General features: G+C 44.1%; 1 protein-coding gene across 3 annotated transcripts in view; it reads right to left on the bottom strand.

Annotated features, from left to right (window-relative positions):
- The window catches only part of UXT (ubiquitously expressed prefoldin like chaperone), a 58,071-nt gene that overhangs the window by 5,453 nt on the left and 39,090 nt on the right, over positions 1 to 13,528 (bottom strand). The window contains exons 2-3 of one of the 3 annotated variants that reach the window (XM_086386386.1): positions 10,304 to 10,410; positions 642 to 748 (exon numbers count right to left, since the gene is read on the bottom strand). In XM_086386386.1, the coding sequence (XP_086242512.1) occupies positions 642 to 748; positions 10,304 to 10,363 (167 nt within the window). In that variant the 5' untranslated portion in view covers positions 10,364 to 10,410. Of the gene's footprint in view, positions 1 to 641; positions 749 to 933; positions 3,089 to 10,303; positions 11,949 to 13,528 lie in introns of those variants that run through there. The other 2 variants (XM_086386384.1, XM_086386387.1) reach the window with 2 other exon arrangements.

Genomic DNA, 13,528 nt, shown 5'->3' with positions numbered 1-13,528 from the left:
CGTTAGCTCTTATTTATGAGTATTATTATTACACTCTATTCCCAATGCCTCCCTCCAATCAGAATATGCCATTCTCACCCTAGAAAAAAATCCTCAGTCTCTTTTAGGATGCTCATAATCCTAGACCTGAACACTCTCCCTCCTGCTCAGATTAATAATGACAGTAATAATAATTTTTTATACTCATTGAGCCTCTAGTATCCAAGTTAAACCCTTTACAAGGACTGAATACACTGAAAACCCAAACCCACTGCCGTGAGGAAGGTTGCATTAACTTCCCCATTTCACAGATGAGGAAACTGAGGCACAGAAAGTGGAGGCAAAGTATGTGTTCACACGGAAAGCAAAATGGTCAAGCCAGGATTCGAACCTGAAAACTCCAGCTTCAGAACTCTAATTCTTAACCCTTTAGGGGGCATCGGAAGCCGCGCAAGCGCGGACACAGGCACCATTAAATCACCGTGTCTCCCTCCTCACCCCACGTTGCACCCCGGATATCGCCCCTCCTTCCTCCTCGAATGGCGCACGGGGCCGGGCTCTGAACGCCTCACCCACCAATCAGAAGGCCAGGCCCTGACTTCGAACGCCCCGCTCACCACGTGGACCGCTCCAATCGCTCCGCCCCCTGTTCTGTCACTTACTGCAAGTCCCGCTGCAGCACGTCAGAGATGAAAGCCTCGTAGCGCAGCACTTTCTCCGCCGTGGCCTCCACCGCCCGCCGTTTAGGGGGCGTCGCCATGATGGGCTCCTGAGGAATGGGGAGGGAGAAGACCACGTTGAAGACCACTGGTCTCAGTTTGGTCTCAAGCACAGTACAACTGCACCTTTTCAGTGTTGGGAGTTGGGTCGTTCGGCTTATGCCAGGAGTTCAGCCTTCCGCCCCTCCCAGCTCTAGGACCCCATCACACAGGGACACCCAAGTGCGGCCGTTACCTGAAAGCCGCCGGCAAAAAGAACTGTTAGTAAGAACCGCGGCTTCCGGGTGGCGCGGGTAAATGACGTACGACGGGGGCGCTGGCCAACCAAATAACCAGGTGGGGTGAGGCGGTCCTGAACGGAAAAAATCGCCGGAGAGAAGGAAAGGGCTGGGCTTTAAGAAATCCGCTGATTAAGGAAGGCTGCAGAGCGTGGGAACCTGGACTGCGCAACAAGCCTATGGGGATAGTGCACTGTTGCTGGGGGTGGGGTTTGATGAGATTTGGCGGGTTCCGGAGGAGGCGGGACACACAGAGAGCTTTGGGTATTTAAAAGTCAGAGCTTCAGAAGCAGTCGGGCAAGAAAAGATTATGAATCTGGTCTGTAAAAAGGCAAGTATCGCCCTGGATTTTGAGTTTTCACAAGGGAAGCTTGGGTTTGACTTCCAATAATGGAAATAAATGTCAGCATTAAAAAAAAGTTTTGAAAAGGAGACAAATTTTCTGACATGCACCTTTGACGACTCCAGCTCTGTAGCCCACAGTCCATGACTGGAGTTCAAGCAGAGGTTGATAACGCACTATGTCTAATCAGTTCAGTTCAGTTCAGTCGCTCAGTCGTGTCCGACTCTTTGCGACCCCATGAATCGCAGCACGCCAGGCCTCCCTGTCCATCACCAACTCCCAGAGTTCACTCAAACTCACGTCCATTGAGTTGGTGATGCCATCCAGCCATCTCATCCTCTGTCGTCCCCTTCTCCTCCTGCCCCCAATCCCTCCCAGCATCAGAGTCTTTTCCAATGAGTCAACTCTTTGCATGAGGTGGCCAAAGTACTGGAGTTTCAGCTTTAGCATCATTCCCTCCAAAGAAATCCCAGGGCTGATCTCCTTCAGAATGGACTGGTTGGATCTCCTTGCAGTCCAAGGGACTCTCAAGAGTCTTCTCCAACACCACAGTTCAAAAGCATCAATTCTTCGGCACTGAGCTTTCTTCACAGTCCAACTCTCACATCCATACATGACCACTGGAAAAACCATAGCCTTGACTAGACGGACCTTTGTTGGCAAAGCAATGTCTCTGCTTTTGAATATGCTATCTAGGTTGGTCATAACTTTCCTTCCAAGGAGTAAGCGTCTTTTAATTTCATGGCTGATCACGTCATTTAATCGGGGCGTCAAATGGAGGGTTGCTGAAGTCCTTTGCCCAAGATAGGTTATCTTGTCGTTAGAAAGAGTTCCTATGTTTTTATTTAAATGTGTAAACTTTTTATTTATTTTTATGCACTCAAATTACCGAATGGATTTATTTCCTATGTTAGATTTTCAAATAATAGCATCTAACTCAGTAAGTCCAGGCCTGAAGAACTCCAATGCCGGATCTCCCAAATGATACTCCCGCCTGCAGGCCCTAGAGCGCCCACCATATCAGGGAAGTTTTCCCAGATAATTTGTGGGTTTGCGGTCTAAAACCAAGCTTTGTTTTAAATGCTCAAAACGAGCAAGTCAAACTTTTCTTTACCCTTAGAACAAGATGATTACAAGGAAAACTTTGTGAGTTTAAAAAATTATTTTTGGTAAATCATCTCATGATACATATAGTTACAATTATATTTAGTTTGATCAAAAGAGACAGTAGGTAGGTAGAAATATTATCTAGTTAATCTATACAATTTTCCTGTGGAAAAAAGGGTGTTACATTTATTATCTTTATTTAACATGGAGAGCTCAGAGTTCTGATGAGATGGAGATGGTTTATTAGCTTAAATTTCACAAAAACCCATTTTTTATTATGGAGTCCATGTAAGATTTCTTTTTTAAAAACTTTTTTTCTGTTTCAAAACGTTTTCAACTTCATTTTAAAATGTCAAACCTACATGAAAGTTGGCACTGAATGCCCATATAGCCTTTACTTAGATTCACCAAATGTTAATATTTGACAGCATTTGCTTTCTCTCCTTTCAGACCATCCAATAATTGTTGATATGGCTGCATAGCATTCCATCTTTTGGATGACCTCAGATTTTTGAGCCAGTCTTCTGTTCCTCGATGTTTGGATGTGTCCAGTTTTTTTCATTGTTATAATCCAGAATAAGATAACAGTCTTTGTTTTCAAAATTTTGTGTGCAACCATGTTTGTTTTCTTGTGACAAACTTCTAGAACTTAATTTATTGATCTAAGGGAGATCATTGCATTGTAAAGCAAGTGTTAAGTGACAATTGTATATCTACTTCCAATAACAAACTTCCTCATCCAAATTTTACATCAACATCAGCACACTGTGGCCCACTGTTTGCTGACCCTTGTTTTACTACTGTCTGCAAGCTAAGAGTACTATTTCCATCTTTTAGAGGCTTGAAAAAAAGTAAAAAGAGTATTTTGTGACATATGTGAAGGAAAGTTACATGGCTCAAAACAGCCTGGAGTTAAAACTCCCCTCTGGGTCCTCCCCACCATTCTATGCAAAACAAAGACCTCTCACCTGAAAAAAAAAAAAAAAAAAAAGGACATTAAGGTTGATTATGCCCAGCTCCCAGCCGGTCCCAGCCTCTGGCCAATCTCCAGAATTCCTTGCCCAAGCTGTTTAAGAGATAACCGAAGCTGGTGGAGTTACTTCCAGCCGGGGATTCCTGCCCCCCTCCCCCATTCCAGCTAATTAATCCTCCCCACTTCCCTAGTTTGGGGAACCTGGGCCCTGAAGGGGCCCAATAAGTCAAGAGCCTTGAAAAATGCACTGTGCAAATATATTGACTTTATTTGTCTCCGTTCGGGAGCCTCACAGACATATCTAGGTAAAAAGATCGTTAAATAAACGCTGTCAGTCATCACAAAAAAAAAAAAAGAGAGAGAGAGAGATAACTAATCCAAACAACTTTGGAGAAGAACAGGCCCCCTTAAGACAGTAGATTTCCACATATATGCCTGTATATACTTACTCTTTTCTTGGGTTAGTTAGTGCAGCAGCTCACTTATCTGACTACTGCCCCTTCTTGCCTCATTAAAGGTGATCTGTTCCTGTAAAGTGCCGGTCTCATTCTTTCTCTGAACCTCATTTTCTCTAATTCCCTTACCCTACATTTTTTGGTGCCGAAACCCGGGAGGTTGAGGTTCCTTCTTGTTCTCCATGGCCAGCTCTTTGGAGCATGGAAGCCTGCCGAGCTCACTTTTCTGCTCGGGCTTTCAAGACCTCCTCGAGAGGATGCCCCGTGCCTTTGTGAGTGGTACAAGTCCTGTGTAAGGGCTTTATCGGTTTTCCACGTAACCCGAGGAATACTGGTCTTTCTCTCTCTCTCTCTTCCTCTTTTCTCTACACTTTCTTTTCCTTGAGACCAACCAACTCCAGGATAGAGGCCTTTTGCCATTCGACCTCCTTCCATCCACCATGAATTCTCGCCTGACCCAGTAGCCCAGGTAAATTCTAGGGCACCATAGACTATCGTCCTTTCCGGGTTACTGGGGAACCCTCCAGCCAAAAGGCCCTCTGGGGAGGTATTTGGGGGATGCCCCTCCCTCCTTCAGAGTCTCTCTCTCTCTCTCTGCCTAGTCAAAAGATTAGGTGACATCTTTTCTCTCGACTGGACAGTCGCTAGCCATTTGCTATGGGGTCAAGCCAATTCATCCCATGGGACTCTCCCTTGGCCTGCATAAAACGAAACCTCAAACCTCTACTCTTGACCGATCTCAAGGTTCATAAACTCGAGTCACTGTGTACTCAAATTTGGCCTCAATACAAACTAGATAACCAAAACCATTGGCCTGAGTTCAGGACTTTCGATTTCAGTATTTTATCAGATCTCACTAACTTCCTCAAACAGAATGGCAAATGGTCGGAGGTCCCCTATATTCAAGCCTTCTGGGATCTTAGAAGCCATCCTTCTCTCTGCAAGGACTGTTCTACCTATCAAATCCTCCTCTGCTCTCTTTCCCCGTCCATTACAAAAGAATCCAAATCTAAAGCCCCTAAAAGGCCCCCTAAACCCTCAGGCCCCAATTTTGACCCGGCAGATGAGCCTCCTCCCTACCACCCCGGAGAAGAAACTTCCAGAGATGAGATCCCATCCTCTAGCCCTTCCTCCTCCAAAACAGTAAGCAATGACTCCGAACCCCCTAAAGAGATTTACACCCCCCCACATTGGCCACGACCCGAAGCAAACATATGTTTCCTTTCAGAAAGGTAGCGGGACCGGAGAGCCCTACACGGGTTCATGTGCCTTTTTCGATTTCTGATATGAGCCAAATTGAAGAAAAATGGGGATCCTTTTCAGAAAATTCTACTACATATAGAAAAGAATTCCTCCACCTTACACAAGCATATTATTTAACCTAAAATGATCTTTACTACATCCTAAATGCCACTTTATCCCCTGATGAAAAGGAACAGATATGGCAGGCAGCCTGGACTCATGTTGATCAGCTCCATAACCAAGATAGGACTAATCTGGTGGCTGATGATATAGTCCCTTTAACGGAGCCATGGTGGGCATATCAAGCAGGTAATGTCAGCATCCGGTATCTGCACCATATGATTACCTGTTTATTAGAAGGAATGCTAAAAAGCTCTCACATTCATGTTAACTATGATAAAATTAGGGAAGTGACTCAAGAAAAAGATGAAAATCCTGCTCTTTTTCTTTCATGGCTTATTGAGGCAGTCCAGAAATATACTAATTTAGATATTTCCACCCCTGCCAGACTTCTGTACCTACAAGTCTAGTTCATAAGCCTGTCAGCCCCCGATATTCACCGAAAACTACGCCAGTTAGAGAAGGGCCCCAAAACCCCTCAGCAAGATCTCCTAGAAATAGCCTTTAAAGTTTTCAACAATAAGGAGGAAGAAGCAAAGAAAGAAAAAGAAATAAAGAAAAAGAAATGGAAAGAATGGCCAAATATGTTTTATTCACTGCAGCTAGTCAAGAAAAAAATTCAACCCCTTTGGCCCATCAACCTAGGCCCACCCATATGGGACCTAACCCTTCAGGCCCCTGCTTCAGATGTAACCAAATGGGACACTGGGCTAAGTCCTGCCCAAACCCCTGGCCACCCACCAAACCCTGCCCCACCTGCAAACAATGGGGCCACTGGAAAATGGATTGCTCTGAGACACTACCCACCAAGTGTCCGGGTCCACCCCAGGCCCAATAACAATGGGCCAGAAACCAGACTCAGGGGGGCCCTGACACCCCAGACCATGGTTCCTCGGATGAGGTGGGAGATGATCCAATTGTGCTTGAATTATGCCAGTGACGGAGCCCAAGCTCCAGACTCCAAGTCTGCCCCATACAGACAGACTCGGAGCTTTGGGTAATTGGCACGGTGGCTGTACACAAAGTCTCGTTCCTAATAGACACTGGAGTGGCCTTTTCACTTTTAACCTCCTTTAAGGTTCCTCTCCAACATTCAGAAGTGGTCATTGAAGGGGTCTCAGGCATCCCCGTTTATCCCAAAATAACCCCTCCTCTCCTTTGTTTCTTTGGTAAGGCAACACTAACACATTCTTTTATAGTAGTTCCTCAATGCCCAATGGCATTGATGGGACGTGATCTTCTGGCTAAGCCACAAACTTCTATAAACCTCCCATTCTTAGATCCCCTATCAATTCTTTGCATCCAAATGGGCACCCAAACCCTTGGCCAGCCCTCACTCCCAAAACCTGCCCACTGACCTTCCCCCGATAGATCCTCAGGTCTGGGACACTGAAGCCCCATCAGTAGCTTGACACCATTCCCCCGTACAGGTTTTTCTTAAGAATCCCTCTCAGGTAATAACCCAAACTCAATATACCCTGACCATAGCATCCTGACAAGGACTTAAACCAATAATCTCCCACCTGCTCAAAGCCGGTTTTTGTGGCCTATCTATTCTCCTCATAATACTCCTATACTGGCAGTCAAAAAGGGACCCCACTCCTGGCGTCTAGTCCAAGATCTTTGCAAGGTCAATGAGGCCATAATACCCATACACCTCGTGGTCACTAATCCCTATACCCTTTTCTCACATATTCCCCCTGACACACTCTACTTCATGGTATCGGACCTCAAAGATGCTTTCTTTACTATACCTCTACACCACTCTTCACAGCCCCTATTTGCCTTCAACCTGGATGGACCCTGACACATATCAATCTCAGCAATCAACTTGGACCGTTTTACCGCAACAGTTTAGCTGCTGCTGCTGCTAAGTTGCTTCAGTCGTGTCCAACTCTGTGCGACCCCATAGACGGCAGCCCACTAGGCATCTCTGTCCCTGGGATTCTCCAGGCAAGAATACTGGAGTGGGTTGCCATTTCCTTCTCCAATGCGTGAAAGTGAAAAGTGAAAGTGAAGTCACTCAGTCATCCCCGACTCTCAGCAACCCCATAGACTGCAGCCTACCAGGCTCCTTCAGGGAAGAGTACTGGAGTAGGTTGCCATTGCCTTTTCCAAAGGGTTTAGAGATAGCCCTCATTTTTCGGTCAAGCCCTTCAAAGGGACCTACAAACTTTAGACCTAGGCTCTACTATCTTACTCCAATATGTAGATAATTTATTGTTATGTAGTTCCTCTTGCCATAACTGCCTAGTCCACACTGCAACAGTATTAAATGCCTTAGGCAACTGGGGTTACAGAGTTGCGCTCTCCAAAGCACAAATTCTTCTCACCACTGTCAATTACATGGGATTGCTTCTCACTCCCATATCCAAAATAATTCCAGCACAGAGACTTCGAGCCTTGACACAGACCCCCAGGCCCCAAACCAAGAGGGAACTTCTTTCTCTATTAGGTCTATTAAACTTCTTCCAAATATGTGTCCCAAAATTTGACCTCCACGCAAAACCTCTCTACCAAGTTACTCGAGGAAACTCAGATGAACCCTTATTGGCCCCCACCTCTCTCCACACCCCAATACAGACTCTTATCAAACACTTACTACAGGCCCCTTCTCTTTACTTACCTGATTATGCCAAGCCTTTTTTCCTTTTTCTACATTCTCGACAAGGACATGACTTAAGGGATTCTGTGCCCAAAAAAAGGGGGGGACGTATGGGGGCCTCTAGCTTACTTATCTAAACAACTCGATCTTGTCATACTTGGATGACCACCTTGTCTCCAGGCCTTAGCTGCAACTACCCTCTTAATACCTGAAACCCAAAAATCAACCCAAAATGCTCCTCTAAATGTATGCTCACCTCATTCCTTCAAAGATTTACTCTCTCATCGGGCTTTCCTTTCTCTGCCCCCTGCTCAATTACAGATCCTCCACGCACACCTCTTAGATGCACCCCTTTCTTTTATGCCTTGTAAACCTCTTAATCCTGCTAGCTTACTCCCTACACCAGATCCAGAAGCAGAACACCTATCTCATGACTGTGTTCAGACCTTAGATATGACACTTAATCCCTTTGAACATATAACCGATCAGCCCCTTAATGACCCCAAAGTCCCATACTGGTTCATAGATGGCAGTGCCCAGAAACAAGCCCCATTTGGGGCTGGATACACTATAGTCCAGGGACAGCCTGATAAAATTATCCCCCCTTGCCTCATCATATCAGTCACACTCCCAGCTCACACATCCTCACAACAGGCTGAACTGATAGCTCTTACACAAGCTTTGACCCTAGCCAAAGACCAAAAGACAAACATTTACACTGACTCCAAGTATGTCTATAACATATTACATTCTAACATTATAATCTGGAGGGAGAGGGGATTCCTGACTCAGAAGGGCACACCTATTCTCAATGGTTCTTTTATTTCTGAACTCCTCCATGAAGCTCAGCTCCCCAAACAAGCTGCTGTAATACATTGCCAGGGACATCAGCGACATGGTCCTATTTCCTTTTATAACAATATAGCAGATCATGAAGCAAAGCGGCAGGCCGCCTCTGTTAGTCCTGTCTTTACTATAGCCCAAATTGATAAGCCTAACATCTACACATTACTTTCATATTTATATTCCCTTTTCCACCCCTCAGGCTTCCCTGGTGGCTCAGAGGTTAAAGCATCTGCCTGCAATGTGGGAGACCTGGGTTTGATCCCTGGGTCGGGAAGATCCCCTGGAGAAGGAAATGGCAACTCACTCCAGTATTCTTGCCTGGAGAATCCCATGGACAGAGGAGCCTGGTGGGCTACAGTCCACGGGGTCGCAAAGAGTCAGACACGACTGAGTGACTTCACTTCACTTTCTACCCCTCTGCAAAGGTATTTAAGGCTTTCCTTCAGAACTTTACTGAACTGACTAAGGATGATGTAATTTATTTAAATAATCTGACCCAAACTTGTGCCATCTGTCAGCAGACAAATCCTAACTCTAACATTCGCCCCCCTCCTTTCCCCACCCACCAAATTCACGGACATCTTCCTGCACAAGACTGGCAGGCAGATTTCACCCACATGCCACTGTAAAAAGGGTTAAATTTCTCCTAGTCTTCATAGATATATTTTCTGGATGGATCGAAGCTTTTTTGACTACTAATAAATGAAACAAGCCCCTACTGTGGCTCACCTTACTCTTACTGAAATCCTCCCCAGGTTTGGAATGCCTTCCTCCCTCCAGTCTGACAACGGGCCTGAGTTCACATCCCAAATCACCCAAAATACTGCTTCAAGTTCCTTGGAGGTTTCACATTCCTTATCATCCTCAGTCTTCCGGTAAGGTTGAGAGAGCCAACCGAGTCCTAAAAGAAACTCTCACCAAATTAACGAGCAAACTTCATCAGGACTGGACAAAACTCCTCCCTTTAAGCCCTCTTAAAGGTCCGGGCCTTACAAAAAAAACAAAACACCTTAAAAGCAGTCCATTTGAGGCCATGTATGGGACGCCCATAGTACCTTTAGGTTTTCCCCACTCCCAGGATGGTCCCAAACTGCCATACCACCTTCCTTTTCCTTGTCCAGATATGAGATGCCCTTTGGCAACATATGAATGACTTACTCCCTCAACCACATTCCATACCCATCCTTTCAAATAGACAAAGTCTATATGACAACTCAGTTCCACTCAGATCTAACCCCAAAATGGCAAGGTCCCTACACGGTAATTCTGTTGACCCCTACTGCTGCAAAATTAAAAGAAATCACCCCTTGGGTACACATCACTCAGCTAAAAAAGGTTATGCAGTCCAATGATGAAAATGCTTGCCAGACTAATACTTATCAAGTTTCTCACACAGGCCCTTCAACTCTAAAGTTCTCATGGCTTCCACCGGCCCCAGCTGGCTATAGATGAGCATGTTGGTTTCACGGCTGCAATTATTCCTGGAACAACTTCTGGCAGATATCTGGGTCTCAAGTGCTCCAGGATCCACATTCGAACACGTTGAAGATTTACATCTTCACCCTGTGGCTACAGGGAACCTTTTATAACTTTTACCCCTTTTCAGACCATTCATTTTTATCACCCTCCTACTCACCTTTGGGCCTTGTTTGTTTAATCTTTTCCAGGGATTCCTCCAAGACCGAATCTGAGCCATTTCCCGAGATCAAGTCAAGACTGTTCTTTTGCTCGAGATCCTGATGGCTAGAAGAGAAAATCAACACTATGGGCCTTAGACTTCCTTTGTCCCAGACCACAAACCCCTGACCCTCATTTATCAGCACGAAGAAGCCCTGAACTTTAATGACTCCCACTTATCTTTCTCTTTTTATATGTATTCCTTAGGGTCTGGAATGAAGCAAAGTTACGTGGCTCAAAATAGCCTGGAGTTAAAACTCCCCTCTGGGTCCTCCCCACCATTCTATGCAAAACAAAGAACTCTCTTACCCAAAGAAAAAAATGGACATTAAGGTTGATTACGTCCATCTCCCAGCTGGTCCCAGCCTCTGGTCGATCTCCAGAATTCCTTGCCCTAGCCGTTTAAGAGATAACTAATCCGAACAACCTTGGAGAAGAACAGGCCCCCTTAAGACAGTAGATTTCCACATATATGCCTATATATACTTACTCTTTTCTTGGGTTAGTGCATCAGCTCACTAATCTGACTACTGCCCCTTCTTGTCTCATTAAAGGTGATATGTTCCTGTAAAGTGTCGGTCTCGTTCTTTCTCCGAACCTCACTTTCTCTAATTCCCTTACCCTACAATATGAAAATTATATAAAATTCAAATTTCAGTGTCCAATAATAAAATTTCAAACATAGCCACACTCATTCATTTACCCTGATGAAAGAAATTTTCACATATTGAGGTATGGGGACGTCATTCTGGCTAATACATGAGTTAACTTGAATTTTATGCTAACTAAAATAGCCTGTTTGTGGCCTGTCAAATTTACATTGTACATCTAGTTTAATTATTAAAGAAAAGGGCACACTGACAAGAAATAGAGAAAATGCAAATAAGATAAATGTTAAATACCTCCTTTTCTGGATGCCAATGCTGGTACTCCTTCAATGATGAGATTCCCTTCCCAGGTGCCAAGGCCATTACTGACTTGCTCTGTACATTCTGATCTGTTTTTTCTTTTTTTTAACTTTGAAGGAATGTATCCCTGACATGTTTGATGTTATTTATTCTGACAAGATATAAAACTGCCCTGAAAATCAAGCTTCTCCAGAGCAGTTCCTCACAGTTATCTAAGAGGCTGTCTTCTGGGCTGCAGTGCTCAGTTTGGCTCAGTTTTACTCTTTTCTATTCCTATTCATGGACTTCCCAGGTGGCTCTACTGGTAAAGAACCTGCCTACTAATGCAGTAGACATAAGAGACTCAGGTTCTATGTCTAGGTTGGGAAGATCCCCTGGAGGAGGAAATGGCAGCCCACTCCAGTATACTTGCCTGGAGAATCCCATGGACAGAGGAGCCTGGCAGGCTACAGCCCATAGCGTCGCAAAGAGTCGGACACAACTGAAGTGACTTACCATGCAAACTGTGATTATTTCATTACAGTTTCAATTTGTCATCACTACAATGGCAGAGTTGAGTAGTTGCCAAAGAAACTATATGGCCTGAAAATTCTAAAGTATTTACTATCTGGCCCATTCCAGAAAAAAATTTCCATCCCTAGCTTTACACAATCATATCAGTTATATCAATCATATCAATACATAGGTTGGAGCTATAAGCAACGTGGGTGTCCTTGGCTTTAACTTGCATTGCAACTTGTTACCTAGCCTACGGGTGGATGTTTTCAGGCTTCTGGGAGATATGAGGCTCTCATATCTCTATTTTCTCTTCCTCCCATCCAACCTTCTATCCTGTAACTTCGCACAGGTCTGACTTAGAGATCTCTGCCTTTGCCTTTACCCAAGAAGAGCAAGAAGTGACTGAAACCCAGAAGAGTTATAGTGCAGTTGTTCATTCACCATCTACTTTATTTTCCACTGGATATTTGGAACCTGACAAAAATACATCCCATTAAATTGAAAAGTAAAGGTAGGGTCACAGAAAACACAAAGCAAGCAAAATATTAACATCAGAGAAGACTGGGACGTAGGCATGAAATTCACATATGTTTAGCTGTGAATTTGTCTCTGATTTTCTTACAGCTGTAGCAAAAAGGGTCAGTTATGTTGATGAAAATAATCAATAAACAATCTATAACAGGAATAGAAAAGAGTTTTATTTGAGCCAAATTGAGGACGATAGCCTGGAAGGCAATCTCTCTCAGATAGCTCTGAGGAACTGCTCTGGAGCAACATGGTTTTCAGCCCAGTTTTATATCTTGTCAGAACAAGGAACATCAAACAAGTCAGGGATACTTTGTTCAAAGTGTGTAAAAAATAAACAGACCAGCATATATACAGCAAGTCTGTATGTTCTTGGCACCTGGGAAGGGAGTCTTATCATTGAAGGAGTACCAGCACTGGCATCTCAGGAAGAGAGGCATTTAGTCTTTATCTTATCTGGATATTCTTTACTTCTGGTCAATGTGCCCTTTTCTTTAATAATTGAAGCAGATGTACAATGTAAGTTTGACAGGCCACAAACAAGCTGTATTAGTTAGCATAAAATTCAAGTTAACTTATGTATAAACCAGAATGACTTCTCTATACCTCAGTATGTGAAAGTTTCTTTCATTGGTTGTGTGATTTGTATTGTTTATGAGGGAAAATCATACCAATTTATCAGAAGTAAATATTTCATGGCACTCAGCAGGAAACTATAAAATGAGAACTCTCCTTCACTTCCTACACTAAAATGAATTCCAGATGGGTTAAAGATTTAAATGTAAAAATAAAACTATGAGCATACTAGAAGAAAAAAATGAAAGAATCTTTCATTGTTTTCTTAGAGTGAAGTCCTTTCTAATCATAACAAAATTATCCGGTCATGAGAGAATATATTGGTACATTGTGTACATAAAATTAATATATGCAGTTCAGTTCAGTCGCTCAGTTGTGTCCAACTCTTTGTGACCCCATGAACCGCAGCACACCAGGCCTCCCTGTCCTTCACCAACTCCTGGAGTTTACCCAAACTCATGTCCATTGAGTCGGTGATGCCATCCAGCCATCTCATCCTCTGTCGTCCCCTTCTCCTCCTGCCCTCAATCTTTCCCAGCATCAGGGTCTTTTCAAATGAGTCAGTTCTTCGCATCAGGTGGCCAAAGTATTGGAGTTTCAGCTTCAACATCAATCCTTCCAATGAAAACCCAGGACTGATCTCCTTTACGATGGACTGGTTGGATCTCCTTGCAGTC

The sequence above is a fragment of the Bos grunniens genome, chromosome X (assembly GCF_055505025.1).
Source record: "Bos grunniens cultivar Pamir isolate PY7600 chromosome X, Bosgru_T2T1.0, whole genome shotgun sequence".
NCBI lineage: Eukaryota > Metazoa > Chordata > Mammalia > Artiodactyla > Bovidae > Bos > Bos grunniens.
This window is presented reverse-complemented; position numbering and strand designations above follow the sequence as displayed.